At 53.2% G+C, this 25395-nt stretch overlaps 1 protein-coding gene across 1 annotated transcript; it reads right to left on the bottom strand.

The window, feature by feature from the left end:
- Positions 1-3384: 3384 nt before the first annotated feature.
- SPOCD1 (SPOC domain containing 1) lies at positions 3385-25198 on the bottom strand. Its single transcript, XM_059690393.1, is given in 19 exon segments — positions 3385-4191; positions 4698-4884; positions 5150-5239; positions 5773-5893; positions 6170-6320; positions 6538-6961; positions 10677-10802; positions 12517-12633; positions 12745-12904; positions 14108-14183; positions 14477-14532; positions 14618-14715; positions 15073-15249; positions 16023-16064; positions 23841-24116; positions 24118-24392; positions 24395-24531; positions 24533-24583; positions 24585-25198. Coding segments are annotated over 19 exon segments (3759 nt in total). The 5' UTR covers positions 25148-25198; the 3' UTR covers positions 3385-3559.
- Positions 25199-25395: the final 197 nt, after the last annotated feature.

Genomic DNA, 25395 nt, shown 5'->3' with positions numbered 1-25395 from the left:
CCAACCTCCCCCTACCCTGCTCCATCCCAGACATCCCAGACCTGGACGGGATTTTCTCGGTCACCACCTTCTTAGTTTTGGTCTTTTAAAAATATATTTTTTTTTTATTGATTTCAGATAGAAAGGGAGAGAGAGAGAGAAACATCGATGAGAGAGAAACATTGATCAGTTGCGTCCTGCCACCCCACACTGGGGATCAAGCCTGCAATCCGGGCATGTGGCCTGACCGGGAATCGAATCTTGACCTCCTGGTTCATAGGTCAACGCTCAACCACGGAGCCACGCCGGCTGGGCTTAGTTTTGGTCTTTAAGCCTCTCAACCTCAGCTGCCACTGCTGCAGCTGCCTCAAGCTCCAGCACCTTTGAAACAGGAATGCAAGGTTTCTGGAAACAGTTGACCCGAGAGAGACAAGTATGTTAAATGTGTTCACGTGTGGTGGTGGTGGTGATGATGAGATGGGGGGCGGGGGGGTCCATGCCTCACCAGCCTCCAAGAAGGACAAACAAGCAAACCAACATGGTCCACATCCTGTGCCTCGAATCCTGTCTGCCCTGACATCTGAAAGTTTATCCTGATGTTAGTTGTCATGTCTTGAGCTGCAAAGGAAGCTGATTTGCTTTGGTTGGGCCCTGAGAGAAGCTGGGCTCTATGGAGAGATGAAGGGAACTACCATTAAATGCCTACTGTGTGTCAGAAGCAGCAGTAAGTGTATGCAGAGGTGGCATCTCACGGAATCCTCACATAACTTGATGAGTCAGGGATTCGTATCCCTCTTACAGAGAAGGAAACGGAGCCGGCGAGAGGGAAACTAAACTTGCCCAAGGCCACACAGCCAGGAAAGGGCAGAATTGGGATTCCAACCACTGCCTGCGTGTCTTTGGTCAGTGATATCGCGGTGGATTCATCCTAATGGCTCAATAAAGTGACCAGGGCTGGAATCGGTGATCACTATTACGTTTTACCCACTTGACCCAAATCTGGGATCATTAGTAAGAAAAATGCGCATGTGCCTGGCGGTGGCTCGGTGGTTAGAGCGTGAGCCTGCGCACTGAAGGGTGGAGGGTTTGATTCCCTGTCAAGGACATGTACCTCTGTTGCCAGTTAGTTCCTCTCCAGTCGGGCTGCCTGCGGGAGGCAACCAATGTGTGTATGTCTCTCTCCCCCTCCCTCCCTCCCTCCCTCCCTTCTCTCTAAAAAGCAATGGGGAAAAAATTATCCTTGGGTGAGGATTAAGAATAATAACATAAAATAAATAAAAAACCATAAAAACTTTTAAAACCGCCTACGCATGCGCAGTCCTCGTGCCCATCAAGCAGGATAAGCAGCCAAGGGAACCTGTCCGCTGTCCAGGGACAGTTGCCCAAACAAGTTCCGGCCCCGCCTCCATGTTAATGACATGCAGATAGATGTAAATTTGCACAAGCAACTGCTCAAACCTTGGGAAGCAATGAGATGACACAGAAGTTTCTATGGAAACCCAAAAGCGCCCCCACACACACCTCGTGGCAGAAGCAATCGCAAAGACACGTGCACAAAGACCCAGGTTTCCTCGCTGCGGGGCCCGGAGGATCACGGAGTCGCGGAGGGTGTGAACCGGAAGGACCCGCAGAGCCGGCGTCCAGCCGGTGCTGAAGCCCGAGAAGCCGCCGGAGAGCGGCATCGTGGGGCGCCTTCCGCTAGAACCGAGGGGAGCTTGGTAGCCCTTCAAGTCCCAGGCGACTCCTACTCTGGCCTAGCAACGTGAGCCCCGCCCAGCGTTGCTTAGCAACATCTCACCGAGCCTAGCAACCGCCGGCCTCGCCCCCTAGCAACAGCTCGCCTAACGCGCTGTCCGGGCCTCCTCTGCCAAAGAGAGAGGCCAGGGGCTATGGACTAGCCGCGCAGCGGTCGCCAGCCGGTGGTCCGTGAGGTCCGAAAGGTTGGCGACCTCTGGCCTAGGGCCACAGGTGGGTGGACGTCAGGTTGACCAGCCCCCCGCCTCGAAGCAGGCCGCAGCATTCGGGGTCCGCCAACAGCCCCCTCCTCACAGCGGTGAAAGCTGAACGGAAGCCCCAGCGCCGAGTGCAGAGCTTGCTCTTTCCGGAGCGCCCCGGGAAGGCAGCAAACGCTGCACCTGGGGGAGGGGGTGCGCAGCCGTCTCCCGCTCCAAGTCCTCCTCCTTCAACCGCGTTAGGAAAATGACCCAAATTGCCGGCTCGGAATAGAGCTGCAGGTTGCATAGTAATTTGTGTCATTTGCATATGGCACAGAAGCTGTGGCGCTCACCAGCCGCTCGGGCCAGAAAGCTCCCAAAGGAGCTTCGAACCGTCTGCAGGTTCACCGGTCCCTTCTCCCTGTCCCACCCCGCACCCCACCCCGGTCCCTGCTTCCCATCCCTTCGGCTAAAATCCCACACCTCGCCCCACCCCCAGCTCGGCCTCAGGCCCTGCCAGCCCCGACCTCCATCCCAAGGCCGAGGGCCCCCTCTGCTGTCGTCCGCGGGTAGGGCAACAGCAGAGCTCATGGGGCAGCTTCAGAAGAGACTCCCCCAAACACCCCATCCGTCCAGCACGGTCCAGGACAAGGCTGGCACATAGGTAGATTTCGAGAAGGGGTGGGCAGGGGGACACCCTTCAGGCCCGGGAAGAAGGGTAGGGTCCTATCAGAAGTTCTCCAAGCCACGTCCTGCTTCTCCGTGTGGGTTAGGCAGCCAAGAGCAGCTCCTTTGCAGGCCAGTCCCCAGACTGTTCTCCCAAGGACCCTCCACACTGATATGCTTTTCCATTGGAGCTGCTGTTAGATCACTCCAGGCCCCAGGCAAAGCAGCACCATCCAGCCCTAACTCCAGCCTGAGTGTCCACCTGCCAGGCCAAGACCCTTGGCTTTCTCCAGTCCCAGTGCCCAGGAGCTGGCAAGAGATACAGAGAGGAGGAGTCCTTTATGGATCGCCCGACTTCAACAGACAACAGACACACACACATGCTCACAGGCAGAGGCACACACAGAGACACATAGGGACTATGGTGGTGGCCCCACCCCCACCCCAACTCTTTCTTGGTAATGAAAAATTTTAAAAACATTGCAATCTCTAGGTGCCTGTGCCCCTTCAAAAGCCGAATTCTCTCTCTCCCCCTCCCTACTCCTGCCTTCTCTCCCATTACTTGTTCTCCCTCCTAGTCCAGATTACTTGCAAAATGCTTCCAGAACCCACCATGCCAACAGCCGTGCCCTGGCACATAGTGATAGTCAAGGACCTCAGACAAGCAACTGGCAAAGTTGCCCCTCCATCCCAGCACGTTAGCTTTGCTACCACATCTGTGCACAAAATCTCAGACACACCCACCCCAGCCCACACCTGGCCAGGCCCAGGGTCTCTCCTGCCCAGCCAGCAGATGCATGCAGTCTCAACTTCGTCAAAATCTTTATTGAACCAAAAATCAACACTAAACAGTTTGCAAAACATGAAACTCAAAAGGGGCGGGTGGGTTGAGCTGGCCCTCCCCTTCCTCTGCCCCCATATGTCCCTGGAACAGCTCAGGGTTCAGCACTGGGGAGGGAGTCAAAGGCCCTCTTCTAGGGTCAGGCCTCTCCAGGGAGCGGACACTCAGAGCCAGCTCCATCTGTTGGGCCCAAAGAGGAGTCGGGGGCTGGGCCAGGGGGCTCTGGAGCTGCCGGAGGCTGGCATAGGAGCCCAAGGATTCCACCGGCTGCAGGGGACGGGGGAAGGAGCTCCTGGCCTGGGGATCTCAGGGAGGCTTGGAGCTGGCGGCTCATTGTCACCAGGGATTCAAGATGCTGGAGCAGGGCTTGCTGGGGACAGGATGCCCTGTGGAGGTGCTGGCCCCGGCCAGCTGGTGCTGAAGAGGGATGCCGGGACTGGCACCAGCCTGGTCTTGTGGGCCACTCCCCTCGTCCAGGCCCCCGCCAGGTCTCAGGCTCTTCCCACAGTCTCCCCCTGCCTCTAGAGGGCTTCTGCCCAGCACAGCTTCCCCTTGGGGCCAGGCTGCCTTTGCCCCCTGGGGGAGGGGAGCCCTTCGGGGCCACATCCGGCCTCCTGTCCTTCCGCTGGTAGCATCTCATCTCCACTTTTTTGTTGAAGGAGACCACCTTGCGAACCTTCTCCAGCAAGGGGCTGGATTCCGCTGTGTCCGGAAACCCTGCTGTGGGGAGCAGCACAGCCAGCAGCAGGCTTGGGTGAGCGGCTTCCAGGCCTGGGGAGAGGCAGGGAGAGACCCAAGGCCTGGTAGGAGAGCGTGTACCGCCCTCCGGGAGCTGCGTGCTGGCTGTGACAGGAGGTCTGGAGGTCAGACCCCCAAGAGGAGCTTTCCAGCAAGGAGACGGGGGCCCGGGAGCTGCTGGGGAAAGTCACTGGGTGGGTGGACGTGCCTTGGAAGATTGGTTCTCAGTGAGGGAAAGGGTTCCCCTGGCTGAGGGTAGACATGGATGGTGTGACCCTACCTCAGTTTTCTCATCTGTGACATGAAGACATTAATAGTACCATTCTAGGGTTATTTGGAGGACGAAGTGAATTAATTTAAGTAAGCTTTTAGAACACTGCCTGGCATGCAGTAAACAATAGACAAGTATGAGCTACTGGCATTGTTATCACATTTTCCTGTCTCAGAAGTTCCCTCCTGAGAGGTGCCTGTCTCCACAGAGACATGGGTGTGACCAAGTGAAGGGAGGCAGGGTCTAGTACGGGCATCAATATCCTCACCTGGGCCTCCAAGAAGGCGCAGTCTGGTGGGCAGGGGCTGGAAGGCAGGCAGGGGCAGCAGGACCACCCTCGCGTGTTCCACCGCTGCCAAGCCATGGCACTGCTTGTTGTTGAGGTAGGAGTAGAGCAGGCGGCAGTTCTGGGTGTCCCGAGCCCCCTGGGGGCACAGTCTGACCACACAGGCGTCCTGTAGTTGCAGGAAGGACAGCAGCTGTAGGAGCAGTCATCCTTCCCTCCTGCAAACACCCCTGCTATGAGTAAGTGCATCCCCATTTTCCGGAGAAGGAAACAGAGGGACTCGCCCAGAGTCACACTGTAAGCCTGCAGTCACAGTGGGAACTCGACTCAACTATTGTACACCAGGTCTCTGCTCCAGAGGCAGAGAGAGAGGGGGCACAGGGCTGGGGGTACGGGGCTAGCGGAAGAGGTGATACGCAAGGGTGGGTGGTTACCTTGGCCTTGGCTGGGCAGACGCTAGCCAGAAGGTTCCAGATGGTGCTGGAGGGGATGCAGCCTGCTGAGCGGATCACCTCGGGCAGGGTCTGGGGGCAGGTAGCATGGCCAGTCAGCCCCCAAGATTCCTAGCCACTGAGGGCAGACTGGACACCAGCCACCTGAAAGCCACAGCCTGTGACGAAGAGGATGAGCAACTAGTCTATCAGGACCCCAAGTGGCTGCCCAGGAAGCCCTAATTGCCCCAGGAGGCCTACGTCCTGTCCTGGCCAATCTCCTACAACTTCTCAGAAGGCCCTCACTCCCTCCTCTGACCTTCCGCCTTCGTCCCACACATTTGCTGATCATTAGTCACTTAACTATCACTTCTAAAATCTCCTGTGGGCGAGGGAAGCACAGACCGCTGTCCTGGGTCCTTCTTGCTCTATGCCTTGGGTTACAGGGAGTCCTTTACCCACGTGTGTCTGCAGGAGTGGGGCTGGCATCTCATTTGTCCCCATGTCTAGCACAGGGCCAGGCATAGAGAGGGTCTGAGAATGAGTGAATGAATGAATGAGGGTGTGAGTAACTGACTGGGCTGGTCAGTGTGTGAGGGAGACCCTGGTGAATAGGGCAGCAGTACCATGATGAGCTGACAGCTGTGTCCTGAGACCAGCTGGGCCTTGACCCGGAACTGCTTGATGGAGAACATGGCCACAGCCCCCTCCCAGGGGGGCTTTGTGGGCCCTGCAGACACCTGCAGCCTGGAGGGAAGGACAGAGAGAGAGGGCCAGGGAGAAAGGTCATCAGGGCTTCCCCAGCATCTTTACTTTTCCAAGAAGGTCCCGTGTCCGCACTGCGGGTGTAGCACACTGGTCCAAGCACGGCGTTATGCGGGGGTGAACCAGTAGGTCGGGATGATTAGTTCTACCGCACAGACGGGGAAACTGAGACCCCGGAAGAGGTACGTTTTTTCCAAGGCCACACAGAAAGAGAAACCCACGGGTGGCTTCCCCCACCTCCCTGCCCCAGCCCCACACCTGTCCGGGGGCTCCATGGGAGGTGTCTCCGAGATTTGGGGAATCTCTGGAGAGGACACAGGGTCTGGGCTTGGGGCTCTCTGGATGACATTGTCCTCCACCCTCCTGTCGGCTTTGGAGAAGCCTGGCAGCTCACACGAGGGCTTCCAGTCTGCAAACAGCAGAGGCAGGAGCTGAAACGGGGGTTGGCAGCCAGGCTGAGGCCAGCCAGGGCTTTAGAGCCAGGGTTTGAAGCAGGTGATTTTTGAAGTGACATGGGGCACAGTCACCCCCACCCTGCCACCTTCTCCTCAGGCCACACATCCCTATTACTGCTGACCCTCACCGCCCAGCCTGCCCGCCCCTCTGTGCCCTGTGTCTCCCACAACCTTTGCAGATGTGGCAGCTGGGGTCGAAGAAGTGGTGCTCATGCTGCTCCGTGGGGTCCTCCTGCTGTTCTGTGGGTTCCTGCTGCTCCGTGGGGTCCTGCTGCTCCGGGGGTTCCTCCTGCTGCTCTGTGGGGTCCTGCTGCTCTGTGGGTTCCTGCTGCTCTGTGGGTTCCTGCTGTTCTGTGGTGTCCTGCTGCTCTGGGGGTTCCTCCTGCTGCTCTGGGGGTTCCTCCTGCTGCTCTGTGGGGTCCTGCTGCTCTGGGGGTTCCTCCTGCTGCTCCGGGGGTTCCTCCTGCTGCTCTGGGGGTTCCTCCTGCTGCTCCGTGGGGTCCTGCTGCTCTGGGGGTTCCTCCTGCTGCTCTGTGGAGTCCTCTGACATGGCAGGCAGGGCCAATGGGCTGCAGTATATGGACAGCATGGGTCTCTGGGAGGCACAGGGAGAGGGGGTGGCCTGGAAAGGCAGCTGGGAAGTCAGGAGCCCTCCATGAGCGGAAAGCCTCAGGGATGTGGTTTTACTCTTCCAAGTAATATGTTCTTTATTACAAAAGGACTGTGACTCGTTAAAGAAAATTTGAAAATTTAAAAAAAAAATCACCCCTGTCCTGTCACTTAGAGACAACTGTTGGTACTCTGGGTATTCCTTATATTTTTTATATATATATACAAAGGTTTTAGGGATCTTTTACTAAAATAGCTAGGATCAAATATTCAACTTGGTCCTGGCCGGGTGGCTCAGTTGGTTGGAGCGTTGTCCCATACACCAAAAGGTAGCAGGTTTGATTCCTGGTCAGGGTGCGTACCCAGGTTGCAGGTTCCATCCCTGATCAGGGTGTGTATGTGAAGCAATCAATCTATGTTTCTCTTTCTCTCTCTCTCTCTCTCCCCCCTCCCTCCCTTCCCCCCCCTTCCTCCCTCCATCTTTCTAAAATCAATTTAAAAACAACATATCCTCAGATGAATATTAAAAATATACATATACAGGGTGTCCCAAAAAGATGTATACACACTTTGAATGATTATAAACTCAGTGTTTATTAACATATAGTTCACTTTCAAAATTTAAAAGAATCTACAGAAATTAATAATTTGTTTTGTCATTGCCTGTTTTCAAATTGATGACTATTCTGGTCCAGGCACTGCTGATAAGGTGAAGCAATGGAATCGCAAACATCAAGAATTATTTTGTTCGGTATTTGTGCGCCCTCAATTCGTCGACTGATGCCGGGTTTTGTACCGTAAACTTTATCTTTTATGTATCCCCATTAAAAAAACGTCTAGTGGCACTTTAGGATAAATTTTCTTTGTTCAAAGCTTAGTCTGGCTTCACCCATTATTTCAAATCAGTTAAACCTGAAAAGGAGTGAAAATTAAGTGAGTTATCAGCTGTTAACGTGTGTATGCATTTTGGGGGGACACCCTATATATATTCAACATTTAGAGCATACCTCAGAGATGCTGTGGGTTCCGTTCCACAATAAAGCTAATATTGCAATACAGTGAGTCACATGACTTTTCTGGTTTCCCAGTGCATATATGTTATATTTACACTATTCTGTAGTCTATTAAGTGTTCAATAGCCTTATGTGTAAAACAAAAGTGTGCCCCCTGGCTGGGTAGCTCAGTTGGTTAGAGCATCATCCCAGTACACCAAGGTCCAGAGTTCAATCCCCCGTCAGGGCACATACAAGAATTCATCAATGAATGTATAAATAAGTAGAACAACATATCAATGTTTCTCTCTCTCTCTTCCTCTCTCTCTAAAATCAATTAATAAATAATTTTTTTAAAAGTGTACCTAGCCCTAGCTGGTTTGGCTCAGTGGATAGAACGTCGGCCTGCGGACTGAAGGGTCCTGGGTTTGATTCTGGTCAAGGGCATATGCAACAGGTTGCAGGCTCAATCCCCAGTGGAGGGCGTACAGGAGGCAGCTGATCAATGATTCTTTCTCATCATTGATGTTTCCATCTCTCTCTCCCTCTCCCTTCCTCTCTGAAATTAATAAAAATATATTTTTTAAAAGTGTACCTACCTTAATTAAAAATATCTTATTGAGGTGAACACATAATACAGTATACAAGATGATGTATTATAGAATCATACTCTTGAAACCTATATAATTGTATTACCAATGTCACCCCAATAAGTTCAATAAAAATTTTTATTTATAGAGCAAAGTATGAAATACAGGAAGACAATATTTCATGTATCTTGGTGTCACCAAAATAAAATTTAGGCTCCCCCAAATAAAAAGCAACAACATCATTGTTTAAAAAAAAAAAAAGCCTAATTAATCATCATCTGAGCCTGTTGGAAAACTGGTGCCAATAGACTTACTTGATGCAGGGTGGCCACAACCTTCAGTTTGTAAAAAATAAAAATAAAAATGCAGTATCTGCAAAGCACAATAAAGCAGAAGCATAATAACATGAGGTCTGCCTGGATCCTCGTCATGTCCCTGAATGACAGCAGCGGCATCTGCCCGGTCCACGGTCCCTGTGTCTGTTACACGAATGAGGTGCGTGGCAGTGTACGCATCACCTCAGGGCCAGACGAGTGGGTCATTCCCAGGTTTTCGCTGTTACAACTGGTTCTGAGGACATCCTTGTGCAAGGACATATTCTCCTAAACTTTCAACTATTTCCCTAGGACAAGTTCTCTAAGCTGATGACAGAATCAGGGAGAATGGACATTTTTAGGATTCTTGATGCCCATGGCCAAATCGCCTTTCTTCGTCATAACAGAGCAGCTTTAAACACAAACTAAACATTGTCTTAGGAAGATTCAAGAAGATTTTAACCTTGCCCGGCTGGCATGGCTCAGTGGTTGTATGTCAACCTGTGAACCAGGGGGTCACAGTTCAATTCCCAGTCTGGGCACATGCCCGGGTTGTGGGCTCCATCCCCAGTGTAGGGCGGGCAGGAGGCAGCCGATCAATGATTCTCTCTCATCATTGATCAGCTTCTCTCTCTCCCTCCCTCCCCGCCCCCACTCCATCTCTGAAATCAAGAAAAAAAATTTTTTTTAAAGATTTTAACCTCTACTTTTGCCCTAAAAACCATCTCCAGAGTAGTGCCAAGGCCCAGGCTCTGGAGTCAGACAGCCTGGCTTCAAATCTCATCACCCCCCTGCCAACTAGGTGACCTGGGCAAATGGCTTCAGGTTCCTCATCCAGGAGTACATTTCAGCAAGGAGTCAAGACTGTTGTGTTTACTTTCCCTCCCCTCCTCTGCCACCCCCTACTCTTCCCCTCTCTCTTCTCTCCAGGTCTTCCTAGCTCCTCCCCTGCACTTACATTCAATCTATTCAGGGAATACAGATTGGTTTTGGTTGGAGAGCAGCCACATCCCCGAGGGCTCCTCTCTGCACAGGCAGCAGCTCTGGTGGTTGGCCTGGATGTTGACTGGGAGAAGCAGGGACCTTGTCTGTCATGCTCACTGCCATTTCCCCAGTGAACACGGCTCCAGGGACCTTCCCTGCACTCCCCGTCCTGGACACACAGCTGATCAGACTGGTGTGAACATCTGACCCACACAACACCCAACAGAAGCTGGGGCGCCTCTGAGAGTGACGGGAGGGACCCCCGGGGAGCTCTGACAGCTGCAGGAGGCTGAGCTGGCGGGCTGCTGAGCCGCCGTGTCGGGCCATGTGCAAGGCGCAGGGGCCAAGCAGGAGGAGGGAGCCGGATGGACAGGAGGACAAAGCAGATCCCCAGCGATAAGAGGATACTCTGCACTGACTGCCCTGGGATCTGGGTGCTTCCCCGCCTGAAGCACCCCTAATTCCTTCTGCCAAATAGAGCAGGTCTGCTCCTTCCAGGCACAAAGACACTGCCTCCAACAGTGTGGCCCTCCTGCTTCCCAACCGGGTATCTGGGGGGGAACTGCGGGGACAGGACCACTCACGTGGGGTCCCTTGGGGTTAGGTCAAAAGGAGAGGGACCGGCACTGAGGAGGAGCTGCCAGGCCCTGGGTCGGGGCTGCCTGGCCCCGGGCTCACCTGGACTCTGCGTGGTAGATCATTACCCAGCTTTACAATGAAGATGGTGGGCCGCACAGCGGCCAGGTGATGTGCCCAAGGCCACACAGCTGGCGAGGTAAGGGGCACAGGCCCTGCCCAGCACCAGGCCAGGTTCCGCTTACCACCAGGTCCTCCAGGGTCAGCATCTGGTCCGTGTCCCGCAGGATCTCGACTTCACCCTTGTGGGTCAGCTTGGAGGTCGGAAGGATGCACAGCTCCCTCTGTTGCTGCTCAATGATCTCCAGGCCCTGTGGGGTGGAGCAGCCCTCGCTCAGCCGGATTCAGGAGGGTCTCTGGCCCCAAGAGCCCCAGTGCTCACTGTCCTCGCTCGAGCCCTCTCCTGTGGTCCTTCCCATGCCGGCCTTTTCCCTCCCCACACTTTTGCTCTTGCCATTCCCCTCACCGGGAAAGCCCTCCACCCCAGCCCTCTCTCTCCACAGTCCACTCATCCACCCTCCAGCACAAGCCCTGCTCCTCAGCACGCCCTGAACTTCGCCTGCACCAGCACAGTCAGTTCTGCTCCTGAGGGCACCCCACCATCTGTCCTGGGAGGCGCGCAGGCTCTGGAGTGCCAGGTGGGCTATTAATATAAGAGACCCACAAGGTAGTGGCCTTGGGCAAGCGCTTTACTGCTCTAAGCCTCGTATTTTCTCTTCTCCGGGGATTAAACTAAGAGCATTATATTAAACAGCACACATAGGGTACTCCGCCAGAGCCTGGCTCATAGTAAAGACTTAGTATTGGTCAATGCCATCCTATCTGAAATGTTTCCTGAAAGCCTGTCCCTCCCTTTCTAGCCACCCCGGAGGGCCGGGCCCCGTCCGCCCTGGCAGTGCGGGCTTCGTGCGCGAGGCTCTGGGGCAGCTGCGCAGGCTCTGTGCTTAGACGGGCCCCGTGCTTAATGCCCTTGTCATCTTGAAATTCTTAATCGTGTTGAACAAAGGGCCCCGCATTTTCATTCAGCACCTGGCCCCCGATTGTGCAGCTGGTCCCGCTCCCTGGTCCCCACGGGGCCTGGACAGAAGTTCAGTCTGTAGTGCAGAGATTCACCTGTGGATTCTAGTTATTCACTCTAATCAGTGTCTACCAGGACGGGAGCCTTAGCACCCACCCCATCCCATGGCCCCGCTCCCTAGATCAGTCCTTCCCTCTCTCACTGGGCCACAAAAACCGCTACACAAATCCCCTAGGCCAGCTCGGTGCCCACACCTTCCCTGCCCCTGAACAGTTCCCAGGGAGGGGAGACCATGGACACAGGGTATATGTGAAGTGTGGGGACAGGGGGTCTCTCACCCAGTCTGGGGCACCAGGAATGGGAACAGGGGCACCCCAGGGGTCTACTCCCCATGGATGGCAGATGCCAATCATGAACTCTAGAGTCTGGACCAGCCGTGGGCAAACTATGGCCCGCGGGCCGGATCCGGCCCGTTTGAAATGAATAAAACTAAAAAAAAAAAAAAAAAAAGACCATACCCTTTTATGTAATGATATTTACTTTGAATTTATATTAGTTCACACAAACACTCCATCCATGCTTTTGTTCCGGCCCTCCAGTCCAGTTTAAGAACCCATTGTGGCCCTCGAGTCAAAAAGTTTGCCCACCCCTGGTCTGGACCATCATCCCCAAGCCCACCCTCCCCCCAAGCCCAGCTTCACAGAAAAGCAAGTGGAAGGCAACACCTCTCAGGGGTGTCGCTCCTCTACCAAGCTCTCCATCCCTAACCCCTTTCCTCTCTGCCGCTTTTCCTAACTTTTTTGGTGGAGTCTCTCTGGCTCGCTCCGTCTGCCTGCTCTCTCTTTTCGTTTCCTCGTTTCTATGTTTCTCTCCATTTTGTGTTCCCCGTGTCTCACCACCTTCCCTCCTCCCTCTGCTCTGTCTCTCTCTCCCTGCTCCATACTCGGGTCACCCCTCCGCACCACCCCCCATCCTGTCACCTGTCCTGACCTGACCCCAAACCTCACCCTTTTCTCCTCCTGGTCCCGCCAGCGGGCCAGCTCTTGGGGGGCCAGCTGGATTGAGTTCATCCGCACCAGGCCGTGGGGGGTGACATCTCCATGAACCACTTTGAGAAACAGGTCCTGCAGGGCAGGGCAGGGGCAGGGGCTGCACCACACCACTCAGAGCCCCACCCGCTCAAAGGCCGGGCTGTGTGCCGCGGAGGGGCCGGCCCAGCCCCCGGTCCCGCTCACGGGGTTCCTGGGGTCGCGCAGGTTGAACAGCAGGCTGCGGTACTTGGTCTTGTAGCGGCAGTTGGTGGCTTGTGTCAGGTCGAAGAGAGCTGCCTCGATGCCAGCAGCGATGCCCTCTACCACCTCCTTACTCAGCGCCACGTCTGGGAGCTCCCGGAGGCTGTGGGGGACACGGCCCTGAGCTGTGAGGTGGCCCAGGCCCTCGGCTGGCCGGGAGAGATACGGTGGGAGGCAGGGTCTGGGCCAACTCTGTTTTGACTCTGGGCATTCTCCTACATGGGCCCATTCATTCTCACCCCACCTCTCTGAGGAACAAGTGTTATCAGTCTCCATTTGCAGAAGGGGTGACTGAGGCTCAGGGAAGCTAAGGGGCTTGCCCTATGCCACATGATTAGTGGCAAAGCAAAATCTGACTGCTCAGCTCACGCTCTAGCCCTGGCCAGTGGGACTGGGGAAAGTACAAGGGGAGACAGCCTCGGGGAGGGGAGGGCATCAGCCAAGGCAGAGGACGGAGCCCTGGCCGTGGGTGAAACCTTGAATCTGCCATTGATTTGCTGGGTGGCTTTTTATTTTTCATTTTTTTAAATTTGTTTTTGTGCTATCAGAGAGGAAGGGAGAGGGAAACAGAAACATCAATGAGAGAGAATCATTGATTGGCTGCCTCCTGCATGCCCCCTACTGGGGATCGAGCCCGCAACCCGGGCATATGCCCTTGACTGGAATCGAACCCGGGACCCTTGAGTCCACAGGCCGACGCTCTATCCACTGAGCCAAACTGGCAAAGGCTGCTGGGACTTTGCAAAGTCCCGCCCTCCCTGGACCTTGGTCTCCCCATTGGTAAATGAGAGCCTGGGCTCAGATCTCTGAGATCCCACCACAGTTTCATTATATCTGAAAACATTTGCTGTGGTGACACCCACAGGGACCTGAGCAGACCCTGAGCCACAGGGGCTTAATGGGAAAGCGCAGCCTTGAAGCCACAGGGGCCAGGGTCAAGTTCGTCTCTCTTCTCGCTCTTTGCCCTCACGGCTACAAAATGGGTTCGTCATACACACAAAAGCCCTTGGAAGGCGGGTGGGAAACACCCTGCCCTCTGGCCATATGAGACCTGCGAAATCATTTGGTCTGGCCCTGCCATGGCACTCGGGGTGAGTTCATTAAATGTCTGGCCAACTATAGCAGGCTATTTTTTTTATAGCAGGCTAATTTTTAAGTATAATTTTGTATGGCCCGCGAATGATGTTATGAATATCCAAATGGCCCTTGGAGAAAGAAGGTTCCCCACCCCTGCCTCAGAACACAGCATGGCCCAGGGAGGTGGTGGTAGCCGTCAGGGGTCAGGGAAGTGGGGAGCAGGCCTTACCGACTCCACAGCACCTTCCGCATGACGCGGACCACAGTGTGCCGTACCCCAATGTCCTTTTGGAGCTGAAGCTGAGCTGTGAAGAAAAAGCATCAGGGTTCCCCAGGGGATGCTCCGGGGCAAGGGGAGGAAGTGACTCCGTGCTGAGGGGCTTAGGCAGGGAAAGGAGGGGTCCGGTCTCAGGGACCCTGTCCCACCCCATCTGCCTGAGAGCTGAGCCCAGGCAGCCATCAGCCCCTACCTCTTTGGGGAAGGACTAGAAGCTGACTGGGGGGTGAGGGGAGAAAAGACATATCCTGTCTCCAGGAACTGCTGGGCACCAGCCCCCTTCAGTCCCCACCAGTCCTCGGGAGACGGGCGGCCCCTCACCTGAGTCCTCTTCCCAGTCCTGTTCCTCGGGCTCCTCCTCTTCAGACTCCACTGGACTGGACTGTGGGGGAGGGGGAACTGAGGCCAGGTGGCTGGGTCCAGCCCGCGGCCCGGCAGGGACACAGCTTCCCCCAGCCACACCCCCTCTCCCACATTCTCCCTGAAGGAGGCTGTGTGACAGGGGCAGACGCACTCACCCCTGGCCACTCTGCACGGGCCTCCTGAACAGGAAGCCCCTCCTGCAGGAGAAAGAGTATGTGGAGGAGGAGTGGGGTCCCTGAGGGCCAGGGAGCCACTCCCAGATGGCGGAAGGGGTCAGCGACGCCACCAGAGCCCCACTCTGTCCCTCCTGAGGGAGGCAACCAGGAGAACTTGGGGCGGCCAGGAGCAAGCAGCACGCAGGCCCCCCGGCACGGGCCAGGTGGCGGCCTAACCCTCTGGCCGTTGCTTGCTGTGTGACCGGGATCAACAGCATCTCTCTGGGCTGCAGTGGCCACTCGGAGAGTCAGTGTGAGGGTGTCTCTCTCAACAGGATTGAGAGACATCGCCTAAGAACCACATTCCATTCATGAAACTAAAACGCGCGTGTTCTGTACCTGGCACCAAGTGGGGCCGTGGGCCTGGCGCCTTATCTTCCTCCTGGGCCTCTGGGCAGGTGAGGCTGCGCTGATCTCCATCATGTTCTCCAGGGCCTCCAACTTCAGCGGCCGCGACCCCGCTGCCTGCCCGTGGCTGATGGCCCCCAGGAGGTGGATCACCTCCCCAGAATCCAGCTGCAGGGGGAGAAGAGCCGTGCGGGCGGGGCTCACCTCAAAGTGCTTATGTTGCACCCCCCCCACCCCCACCCCACTGCACTCTAAGCTCCATGAGGACAGAGAACACTGTATTCCCGAGGCCTATTAAAGGCTTGGCACACAGTAGGGTCAATCGCGGCTTGCTAACTGTCTGGCCTGTCACAGGAGAGGAGCCCATCTTCTTTCCGACCTCTCTCTCATCTTCCCTGCTCACGCCCAGACACATTCAGAGTTGACTGAACCCTCTCACCCTCCTGATTCTAGACACATCTCATCAGGGGGGATGTGGAGGTCAGAGTGGGGTCCTGGTCTTCTAATGAGCTAAGCATCTGTCCTGCTCTCCTGTTCGCTATGGTTGCCAGAAGCTCAAGATTGTGTGTGTGTGTGTGGGGGGGGGGGGGGGGGTTGTAACAAGATTTCCCTTTCTCCTTCCCTTTTCTTGCTTTCTTTAGGCTTCAATCCCACTTTAAGTGTGTTTGATTCATTTGCTTTATTGCAAACTATGGGGAATTATTTTGAAAGCAAGTGGGTCTGAAAAGTAATCCTTGAATGAATGACCATGAATGGTCAGGTTCCAAGGTCTGGGGGAAGGTGGCAGTCTGAGATTCAGCATCACAGGGAGTGGGAGCACTAGGGGGCTCTGGCAGGGGGCAGGCCAGGAGGCTGGGGTTGCCGCTAATTGGAGGAGCCCCCATCCCACCAGACATGGGGAGAGGGAGGAAGAAGGGCTGTAATGAAAAGTAAAGACCTACGTAGCACACACGCTTCACTCCGCGGGGCATCTTTGTTTCCTCCTTGAAGAGAAAGAGGAGGCAGAGGTTAGAACGCAGAGGATCTAGGAACCCACAGAGGTGAAAGATGTACGTTCAGTGTTCGCTGCATTGGTATTTATAACCAGAAAAAATTGAGTACAATCTAATGTTCATCAAAGAGGAATGGTTAAGCCCTGGCCGGTGTTCTCAGTGGTTAGAGCATCAGCCCGAGCACCTGAGGTCTCGGATTTGATTCCTGGTTAAGGGCACATACCTGGGTTTCGGGTTCACTCCCCAATCCTGATCGGGCATGTACAGGAGGCAACCAATCAATGTGTCTCGTTCACAGCGATGTTTCTTTCTCTCTCTCTCTCCCTCTCCCTTTCTCTCTCTCTCTCTCTCTCTCTCTCTCTCTCTCCCCCTCCCTCCCTCCCTCCCTCCCTTTCATCCCCCCCTCCCCCGCCCATCCTTTCTATTCTCTCTAGAAATCAATAAAAAAATATTCTCAGGTGAGGATTTAAAAAAATAATCAAATTTAAAAAGGAGGGATGGGTAATAAAAAGTGACGTGTTATACTATGGGGTCTATGTGGCCATTAAAAGGGGTGAGTCATATCCTTAGCTGATTTGGCTCAGTGGATAGAGCATTGGCCTGCAGACTAAAGGGTCTCAGGTTCAATTCCAGCCAAGGGCACATGCCTGGGTTGCAGGCTCAATCCCCAATTGGGTGCAGGAGGCAGCCAATCAATGATTCTCTCTTCACTGATGTTACTATCTCTCTCTTCCTCTCTGAAATCAATAAATATATATATATATATTTTTTTTTTAAAGGTGAGTCATAATATAAACTACTGTTCATCAGGTGCTTAGAAGGTAGCTGGCCCTGGAGGAAGCACATCACATGTAATCTTATGACGGTCTCAGAACAACACTAGGAGGTGTGTACTATTTCTATCCCCATTTTACAGATTAGGAAACTGAGGCTCAGAGAGGATCTGAAAAGTCCCGTAGCTCTTAAGCAGTGGAGCTAGGATCAGAACTTAGTTCTGTCTGCCTCAAAGCCCAGGCACTAAGCTGCTGACTTATGCAGCAGCACTGACTGATACGGTAAGATGTCATGCTGTACTATTAGGAGAATAAGAATAGCTGACAGAATAGTATCTGTTGCATAAGCCCATTTATGTAAATACGTAGTTATAGTTGCATAATAGAGGTTATCTCTAGGGAACGAAATTACAGGGGTGGGGGTTTGCTTTCCACATATAGGCACTTGGGCATTTATGTTACTTAAAATGAGCACGTATTTCTTTTATAACCGGAAACATTTTTTTTTTTTACTGAAACACAAGTTCAGAACAATGTGTGTCGTGTGCTACCATTGCACTAAAAAGAGAGAAAAAGACTTTTTAAATTTGTATTTGCTTGACTCTGCATAAAATATCGCTGGAAGTATCCACCAGAACCTAATAAACGAGGCTGCCAATAGGAAAGGGACTGGGAGCTGGGAAGGAAACTTTTCACTTTTTTTTTTTAACCATGGGAATGAATCAGCCTTTTAAAAAAATAAACTGAGAAGGGGGGTGGGGGGAGAAAACGGGACATCTGGGACGGAAAGCAGGAAAGATATTAAGGACAGCCCTTCACAATTTAAAACCTTTCGGCAGGCCCCATCTTAGGGTCCGCACTGCAGCATTAGGAGGCTCCAAACAACACAGCAATCAGACCAGCAAAGACTTTAGGAACTGGATTTATCAGACCAAAATACAAAATACATATATATAACATGTTTAACAAAATAAAAGGAGTTGAACATAACCAAAAAAAAAAAAGGCAAAAGGAAAAAGATATATAAATTTTTCAAATGATCAAGCATGCCGTGACTGGTGTAGCTCAGTTGGTTGGAGTGTCATGCCGTACACTGAAAGGTCGCAGGTTCAATTCCTGGTCAGGGCACATACCTAGGTTATGAGTTCGAACACCAGTCAGGGTGTGTACAGGAAGCAACCAATCTATGCTTCTCTCTCCCTTCTCTCTCTCTAAAATTGATAAATATATCCTTGGGTGAGGAATTTAAAAAATGATCAAGCAGATTTGGTTGGGAACCAAATGCAAATTTTGGGAATGAAAAATATGCTAATAATTAAAATGGAAAACTCAATATATAGGTTTAATAGCATATTAACACAACGGAAATAAGTTAGTGAACTGGAAGACAGATTTAATAAGTTACTGAGACTATTCACAGCACAAAGACGGTGAGACACAAAGAGACACTAGAGATAGAGTGAAAAGGACTAATTAACCTAAAGTCCCAGGAGAGAGGAGAGAGAATGGGGCAGAGGTACTATTTGAAGATCTATGGCTAAGAATTTTCCTGAATTGATCAAAGACAACAATTCACAGATTCAAAAAGCTCAGTGAATTTCAAACTGGATAAGTGAAAGCAAATCCACACCTGGACAAATCATAATGAAACTGTTCAACACCAATGATAAGGAGACCCTGAAAGCATCAAGAAACAAAAATAACAGCTAACAGGTAAATAGCACTGAAAAGGCACTATAACTGTTCTGCATGGTGTACATGCTAGTTCACTCAATCCTCACCACAGCTATGAGCGGAGCACTGGTACCATTATTGTCCCCATTTTTCAGAAGAGAAAACTGAAGCCCAGAGAGGTTGGTTAGTCACACAGTTAATAAACCAAAGAGCCTGGATTTAAATCCAGGCAGTCCGATTCCAGGGGCCACGCCTGTAACCGCTCCTCTACAATGCCTCTCACCAGGAGACCTTTTACTTACCACAGAATGACAATTAGAGGAACAGCTAACTTCTCGATAGTAATGTGGAAGGCAAAACACAGCAGAATGATAGTTTCAATGAGCTTAAAGAAAATAACTATCAATTGTGGACCCAGACAAAATCTTTTCTGAGAATGAGGATAAAATAAAAACACCGTAGAGAAAAGCGAGTTATTGTTTTTCTTGATAATTTAATTTTTTTTCAATAACCAAAATGTTAAAGGATGAACTTGAGGCAGAAGAAAGGAAAAATGATCCCAGGTAGAAACGCTGAGATGCAAGGAGAAATCTTGAGCAGAGAAAATGATAAATATGTTGTTAAATCTAAACCTACATGGACTTATGATTCTATAATAACAATGTGTAGTTTGTGGAATTAAAGAAATAATTTAGGACTAACTCACTGGATAACAGCAGCACATAAATTGGGAAGGTTCGTCCTGGCCGGTTTGGCTCGGTGGATAGAGTGTCGGCCTGCGGACCAAAGAGTCCCAGGTTTGGTTCCGGTCAAGGGCATGGACCTCGGTTGCAGGCTCCTCCTTGGCCCAGGCCCTGGTTTCTCTCACATCGATATTTCTCTCTGTCTTTCTCTCTCTCTTCCACTCTTTAAAATCAAAAGGAAAATATCCTCAAGTGAGGATTAAAAAAAGAAATTGGGGGAAGGTTCATGCTTGGAATTAAAGCATCCCAGGATCCTTATATAATTTCAGAGGAAGATAAAGATGTAACTACCTTTATACTTTGGTAAGTGAGGTATTCATGTTAAAATTTCTAAAATAGCCACCAAAAGAATATAAACAGGGCACAGAAAACTTCCAATCTTCTAGAGAGACAGAAAAAGAATAAGAAAAAAAATCAATCTAAAAGGAGGAAATAAAAGGGGAAAAGTATAGAAAATGCAGGATATATGTAAAACACAAAATAAGACAGTAGGATTAGATTCAAATAAATCAGTAATTACAACAAATGTAGATGGACAAATACTTCAGACAAATAAAAATAATTATCAAACCTTTAACAAAGAAAGCCCAATTATAAGATGTTCAGAAGACCCATTTCTAAAATACAGCAATGCAAAAGACTGAGAGGAAAAAATGGAATAATATGTGAACAGGCAATTACCAACCAAATACAGGTTTGTAGCTATATTAATATCAGATAAAACGGCAAAAAAATAACTAGAAGTGCTCTGGCTGCCTCAGTTGGTTGGAGCGTTGTGCTGTATACCAAAAGGTTGCAGGTTCAATTCCAGGACAGGGCATATACCTAGGTTTCGGGTTCAATCCCCAGTCGGGGAGGTATGGGAGGCAACTGACCAATGGATGTTTCTTTCTCTCTCTCTCTCTCTCTCTCCTCTCTTCTCTTTAAACATATCCTCGGGTGAGGATTAAAAAATAACAGAAGCAAAGACCTGACTACATAAGGCTCCAACCTTCCTCCTGCCTCTACCAGTGGTTCTCAACCTTCCTAATGCCGTGACCCTTTAATACAGTTCCTCATGTTGTGGTGACCCCCAACCATAAAATTATTTTTGTTGCTACTTCATAACTGTAATTTTGCTACTGTTACGAATCGTAATGTAAATATCTGATATGCTATATGTGTTTTCCAACGGTCACGACCCACAGGTTGAGAACCGCTGCTAGACCTTTGCACATGCTTGGTACACCCTTCCTACCTTGTCTACCTGCTGAACACCTGCTTCCTTTGCCCAGGCCCAGCTCAGACAGCCCCTCCTCTGCCCTACCCTAGCTGAAAACCCTCCCACCCACCCCTTCCCAGGAAAGACTTAATTGCCCTCTAGGTACGCAGGGTCTGCGGGACTTCAGTCTGTATCTTGACTCTCTGGTGACTTATCTTCCACTTGCCGCTTGTTGAAGAAATTATAATAAAGTCCCATACAAATCCAAACCCTTAGCCAGGCCTTTGGCAGCCTGGCTCAGATCATGGACTCTGGAGTCTTGCAGGCCTGGATTTAAATCCCGGCCACACCGCTCACTTGCTGTATGACCCTGAGTGGGCCACATGCCTTCTCTGAATCCAAGATTTCTTATTTGGCAAAGCAGAGGTGCGAACACTGACTTCTAATGCTATGGTGAGGACTAAGTATGAGATGATGATATATGTGGAGCTCCTTGTATACAATAAGAACTCAAAAAAAGGAGCTATTCTTAGGTTGTCCATCTGTTGGAAAGACACAGTCCTCCCTCACACGCCTTCTGACACTTTGCAGCTACACGGGACCCCGGACTCTGGGAACCTGGGTGGGGCTGAGCAGCTCTGTGCCTCCCTGGCTGTGGTGGGCAGAGCTGCCCTCCTCACGTCCCCTGCCTTCCACAGAGCAGCTCCAGACCTCACTGACCACTGCGGGGCTCAGGACAGAGAAGAAAATGGCGTCTCCACCCCCTCCCCCGCCCCTCCAAGAGTCTCTACTTCAAGCCAGAGGAATTCAACATGACCAACCTCACACCCCAGATTCCCAGCAGTTCTGGGGCCCAGCTGACTCCCCCATTTTGTAGAGGAAGAAACTAAGATTCAGATGAGAGACATCTCTCATCCAAAGTAAGAAACAGAGTCTGACCTTGAACCCATCTGTCTGCCCCTGGCACAAGCCAGGCTGCCCCCCGGAGAAGGTGCTAGGGCCCAAAGAGGGGCTCCGGACCAGCTGGGCACTCTGCCCACGCCCCACTCAGCCCTGTCCTCAACCACCTGCCCGTCCCTGTCATGCCCAGCCTCCATTCTCCTGCAGCTGCCACCAGTTGCCATGGCAACGGGTTATTTGGGAAGCTGTGGGATGCTGGGCTGGGCTGCAGAGTCAAGGACGGGGCCTGGAGGCGAGAGCAGCCGTGGGCGCCTTCCAGGCGAGGCGGGCGGGCACCTGGCTCCGCCACCCAGCTCAGACTAGCCCCTCAGAACGCTGTGGGCCCAGGAATCCCCATGCTGGGCACCTGGCCCCGATAACTAATGTGACATGGGGAGGAGCCAGATGCGCAGCGATGTTCACCCCAGCATGACTCAGAGCAGGACGGAACTGTGTGAACAGCAGGTAACGTTTCTGAATAGCGTCCTCACACCGGGCACCTTGCTAAATGCCAAGCACACGCCATCTCATGTGCCGAGCCTCCACCCTCGGAGATGTCCCCGGAGGTGAAGTCGCTTGCCTGGGTCACTCCGATAGGGGCAAAGCCAGGACCCAATGCCTGGCTGGTGGCCTCCAGGCCTCGTGCTCTGAGCCACACTGCAGAGGTAGGAAATGAGAAAAGGAAGTCCCGGCCCATCCTCCGGTCCTAGCAGGGCCTGTGACAAGTGTGTCCGTAGCTGCCGTGATGCAGGCTCGGGGATTCGCCAAACAATAGGCACCAACTTGGAAAGATCTTCAAATGCTACAGCGCGTGGAGAGTAAACCAAGTACAGGTCCTGGAACAATGAGGCGCAGGATGAGCCTCCTTACAGACAGGAAGGCACAAGGTGGAGGTGTTCACATATGTATGGAGTTCATCGAGAGCAGGCAGGGAAAGACTGTTCACATGGTTATCTCCACAAAAGGCAAGGGGTTGGGTGGGATTCAAAGGGATTTCCTCGTTCTGTGCTAACAATTAATTGGGGGGGGGGGATTAAATACCAAAAATCAAGTTATAAAAAATTTGGCACATGTGACCCCATCTCTAGGCAAAGAAAAGATATATACGCATAGGAAAAAGATGGGAAAGAGGACATATGCCAATATGTCACCAGGAAATAGCCCTGAATGTTGACATTATGGGAATTTTTATTTTTCCTTTCTTTTCTATGATAAACACACATTCTTTTTTTTTATTAAAAACTAATGTGTTTGAGTGATGCTTGCAAAGACAATGTAACCGCCTTCTCGTGTAATTACAGCACCAGGTGGGGGTAAATCTCACAGGCAGCTCGCTGCTTCCTGTGACAGTGCTACTAATCTGCTGTTTGGCCTTGAACTAGCCATTTCACCTTTCTGAGCCTCATGTCCACCTCAGTAAAATGGGTTTATATCAATGGCATCTACTTCATAGGGTGGTTAGGAAAACTGAAGATCAAGTGCTTGGAACAGCGCTTAGCACACAGTAGGCAGGCTAGGTACTATTGCTGATCGTGACGGCAGTAATGTTGCCCGGAGCACCCCTCCCCAGGAGGGAAGATGCACCAGCAGGCCGTGCCGCGAGCTCTCAGGACAGACGGCCTATGTTTGCATCCTGGCTCCGTCATTTTACCAGATGTGGGACCTGGGACCTGTTAGCTTGCCTCTCCGGGCTTCATGTGAAAATTCAATCAAAAGCGCCTAGCACACAATACCTATTCAACGAGTGGGATAAAAATCAACTATGGGAGAAGCATCCGCCAAAAGCAGGGAGTGCCGTCTCCTGCCTTTGCTGTGTAAACATGTTCGCTATGGTTCTTAATAAAACGGCGATTATTACAAGTAAAAGAACAATACAGGGAACATGGGTAGGCACCGACTCCCTCGCTGTGTGTGAGCTTGGAGACGTGTGTGAACTTCCCCGAGCCTCAGTTTCCCCACCTGGACACACAGAGCCAGTGCCCACTTTATAGGCAATTGCTGACACCCAAGCAAAAGCCAATTTGACATAAATGAAGTAATTTGCCTTGTGCCATCTGCTGTGCTAGGCACATTGTCTTATGCCATCATCTCACTTAGTCCATTAAATTGAAATTAGTATTTCCTTTTTGCAGATGAAGACACGGAGAGATTAAAAAAATATTCCAACGTCACTCAGCTAGGAGGTGGGCAGAGGCAAAATCTGAACCCAGGACTTACCAACTCCAAAAGATACTGACCACTGGCGAGATGTCCGCAAGTGTGTTTACTTCTAGCCTCCTGACTTGGTGGGCCTTCGTTTAGTCAGGTGTCAAATGGGCATGTGGGACAAAGGTCATTAGGAGTCCATCCAGCTCAGCTCTATTCAATTCCGCCACCAGGCATGGCATTGAGAGACTGGCCTGGCCCTTCCTAGCCCCACCCCTCAGGCTCAACTTACCAGTTTGGGGAAGCCTCCTGGGCGGGATGCTGCCGGCGGGTCGTGGCTGAGGTTGTCGGAGCTTCTGTCCGTGGCCCGGTCCTCGGCGGGGGGCGCTGGGCCCCTCCCCAGCTTAGCACACTTGGATCTTCTCTGCCCCACGAATGGACCTGAGCGAGCCTCGCTGGCTGCAGACTCTGGGGAGCCGGCAGGGGCGTCAGTGAGAGCAGGGAGTCCTTGCCCGGGCCTCCCCAGGGGCACTGGCCAAGCCTTGACCTCCAGCTCCTCCTGGTTGTGTGAGGCAGCAGGCATCCTCACCGCCAGCCCCCACGACGACCTGCTCAGCTGCCCGCTGCCCTGCGGACGCCTTCCCAGACACTCCCGGGCACGGTGCGGGGCTCCGGGGCGGATCCTGGGCGGCTGGCCTGCGGGACAGCCCGCCACTGGGCAGCGGGAACTGGACAGGGCCGTAGGGGCTGCCTGGTTGGGCCCCATGCTCCGCCTCGGGCAAATATCGGAACTCAGTCCCTGAGGCACATCCCACACAACTTCCATCCGAATCTCTTGGCCCAGACCCGTATCCTTGGGAGGAAGAGGACTGCAGGGGCCTCCCCAGGACTCCAGGTCAGCTCCTGGGGGGTCTCCCACCCACTGGGGGTTGCCCCCACCAGGGCTCTGACCAGCCCCCTCCCCGTCCTCTGAGCAGGCCTCACACTCTCGCCCGAACAGGGGCTGAGCCTAGTGAGGGTGGCGGTTCCGTGTGGGGGGCTCCTCCCATCACACCCTGGAGGACGCCCACCTGCTCCAGCCGCCCTGGGCCGGGGGCAGCTCGCCTTCTCCGCCTCCGCTGGCCGCTCCCTGCCAGCCAGGGCTCTGTCTGGGAGGCCCACAGACCCGCTGCAAAGATTCCTGGCCCAGTCTTCGTCTAAGATGCTGTGCAGAGAAAGCTGGGGCCTCTTAGAGGCCGGAGGCCGTCCCTGAGCAGGCGCGGGGGGCAGCTGGGTGTGGAGCCCGGGGCCAGGCCCCGGGCCCCGGCTCTGTCCCGCCACCGGCAGGTCCAGCACCACCAAGTCGGCCTCGGCCTTCGCGCCGGCCCTGGGCGCGCCCTCGGCCGGGGAGCTGGCGCCTCGGCGGGCCTCTTCCCCGAGCGCCCGCCGCCTCCCGCCGGCCGAAGCGCGGGCCCCGGGGCTCGGCCCCCGCAGGTGTGCCGCCAGGCCCGCCGCGGAGCCCGCTTCCTCCGCGTCCTTCCGGAAAAGCCCGCCGCTGCGTCGGGGGCGGGGAACGGGCCCCTCCGTGCGGGGGCCCTTGGCGGCCCCTTCCTGAGACATGGCTGTCCCCTAGAGGGGCCGAAAGCCGCGCGTGGGCCCTGTGAGGAGGGAGAAGAGGTTTCATGGTGGAGGGCCTGGCTCCCGCTCAGGACGCCGGGCCACCGGAAACGGGGAGCCGCTCAGCGCCCTTCCAGGTGCCCGCCAGGCCGGCCCGCTCCCGAGGCCTGGAGGCCCGTGCTGTCAGCCCGGGGGAGCGGGCCGGGCCGCCGCCAAACAGGGCTGCGCGACAGCCACCAGGCCTTCCCATC

This window comes from Myotis daubentonii, chromosome 3, assembly GCF_963259705.1.
Source record: "Myotis daubentonii chromosome 3, mMyoDau2.1, whole genome shotgun sequence".
Taxonomy (NCBI): domain Eukaryota; kingdom Metazoa; phylum Chordata; class Mammalia; order Chiroptera; family Vespertilionidae; genus Myotis; species Myotis daubentonii.
Note: the sequence above shows the minus strand (reverse complement) of the source record. Positions and strands in the feature narration are given on the sequence as shown.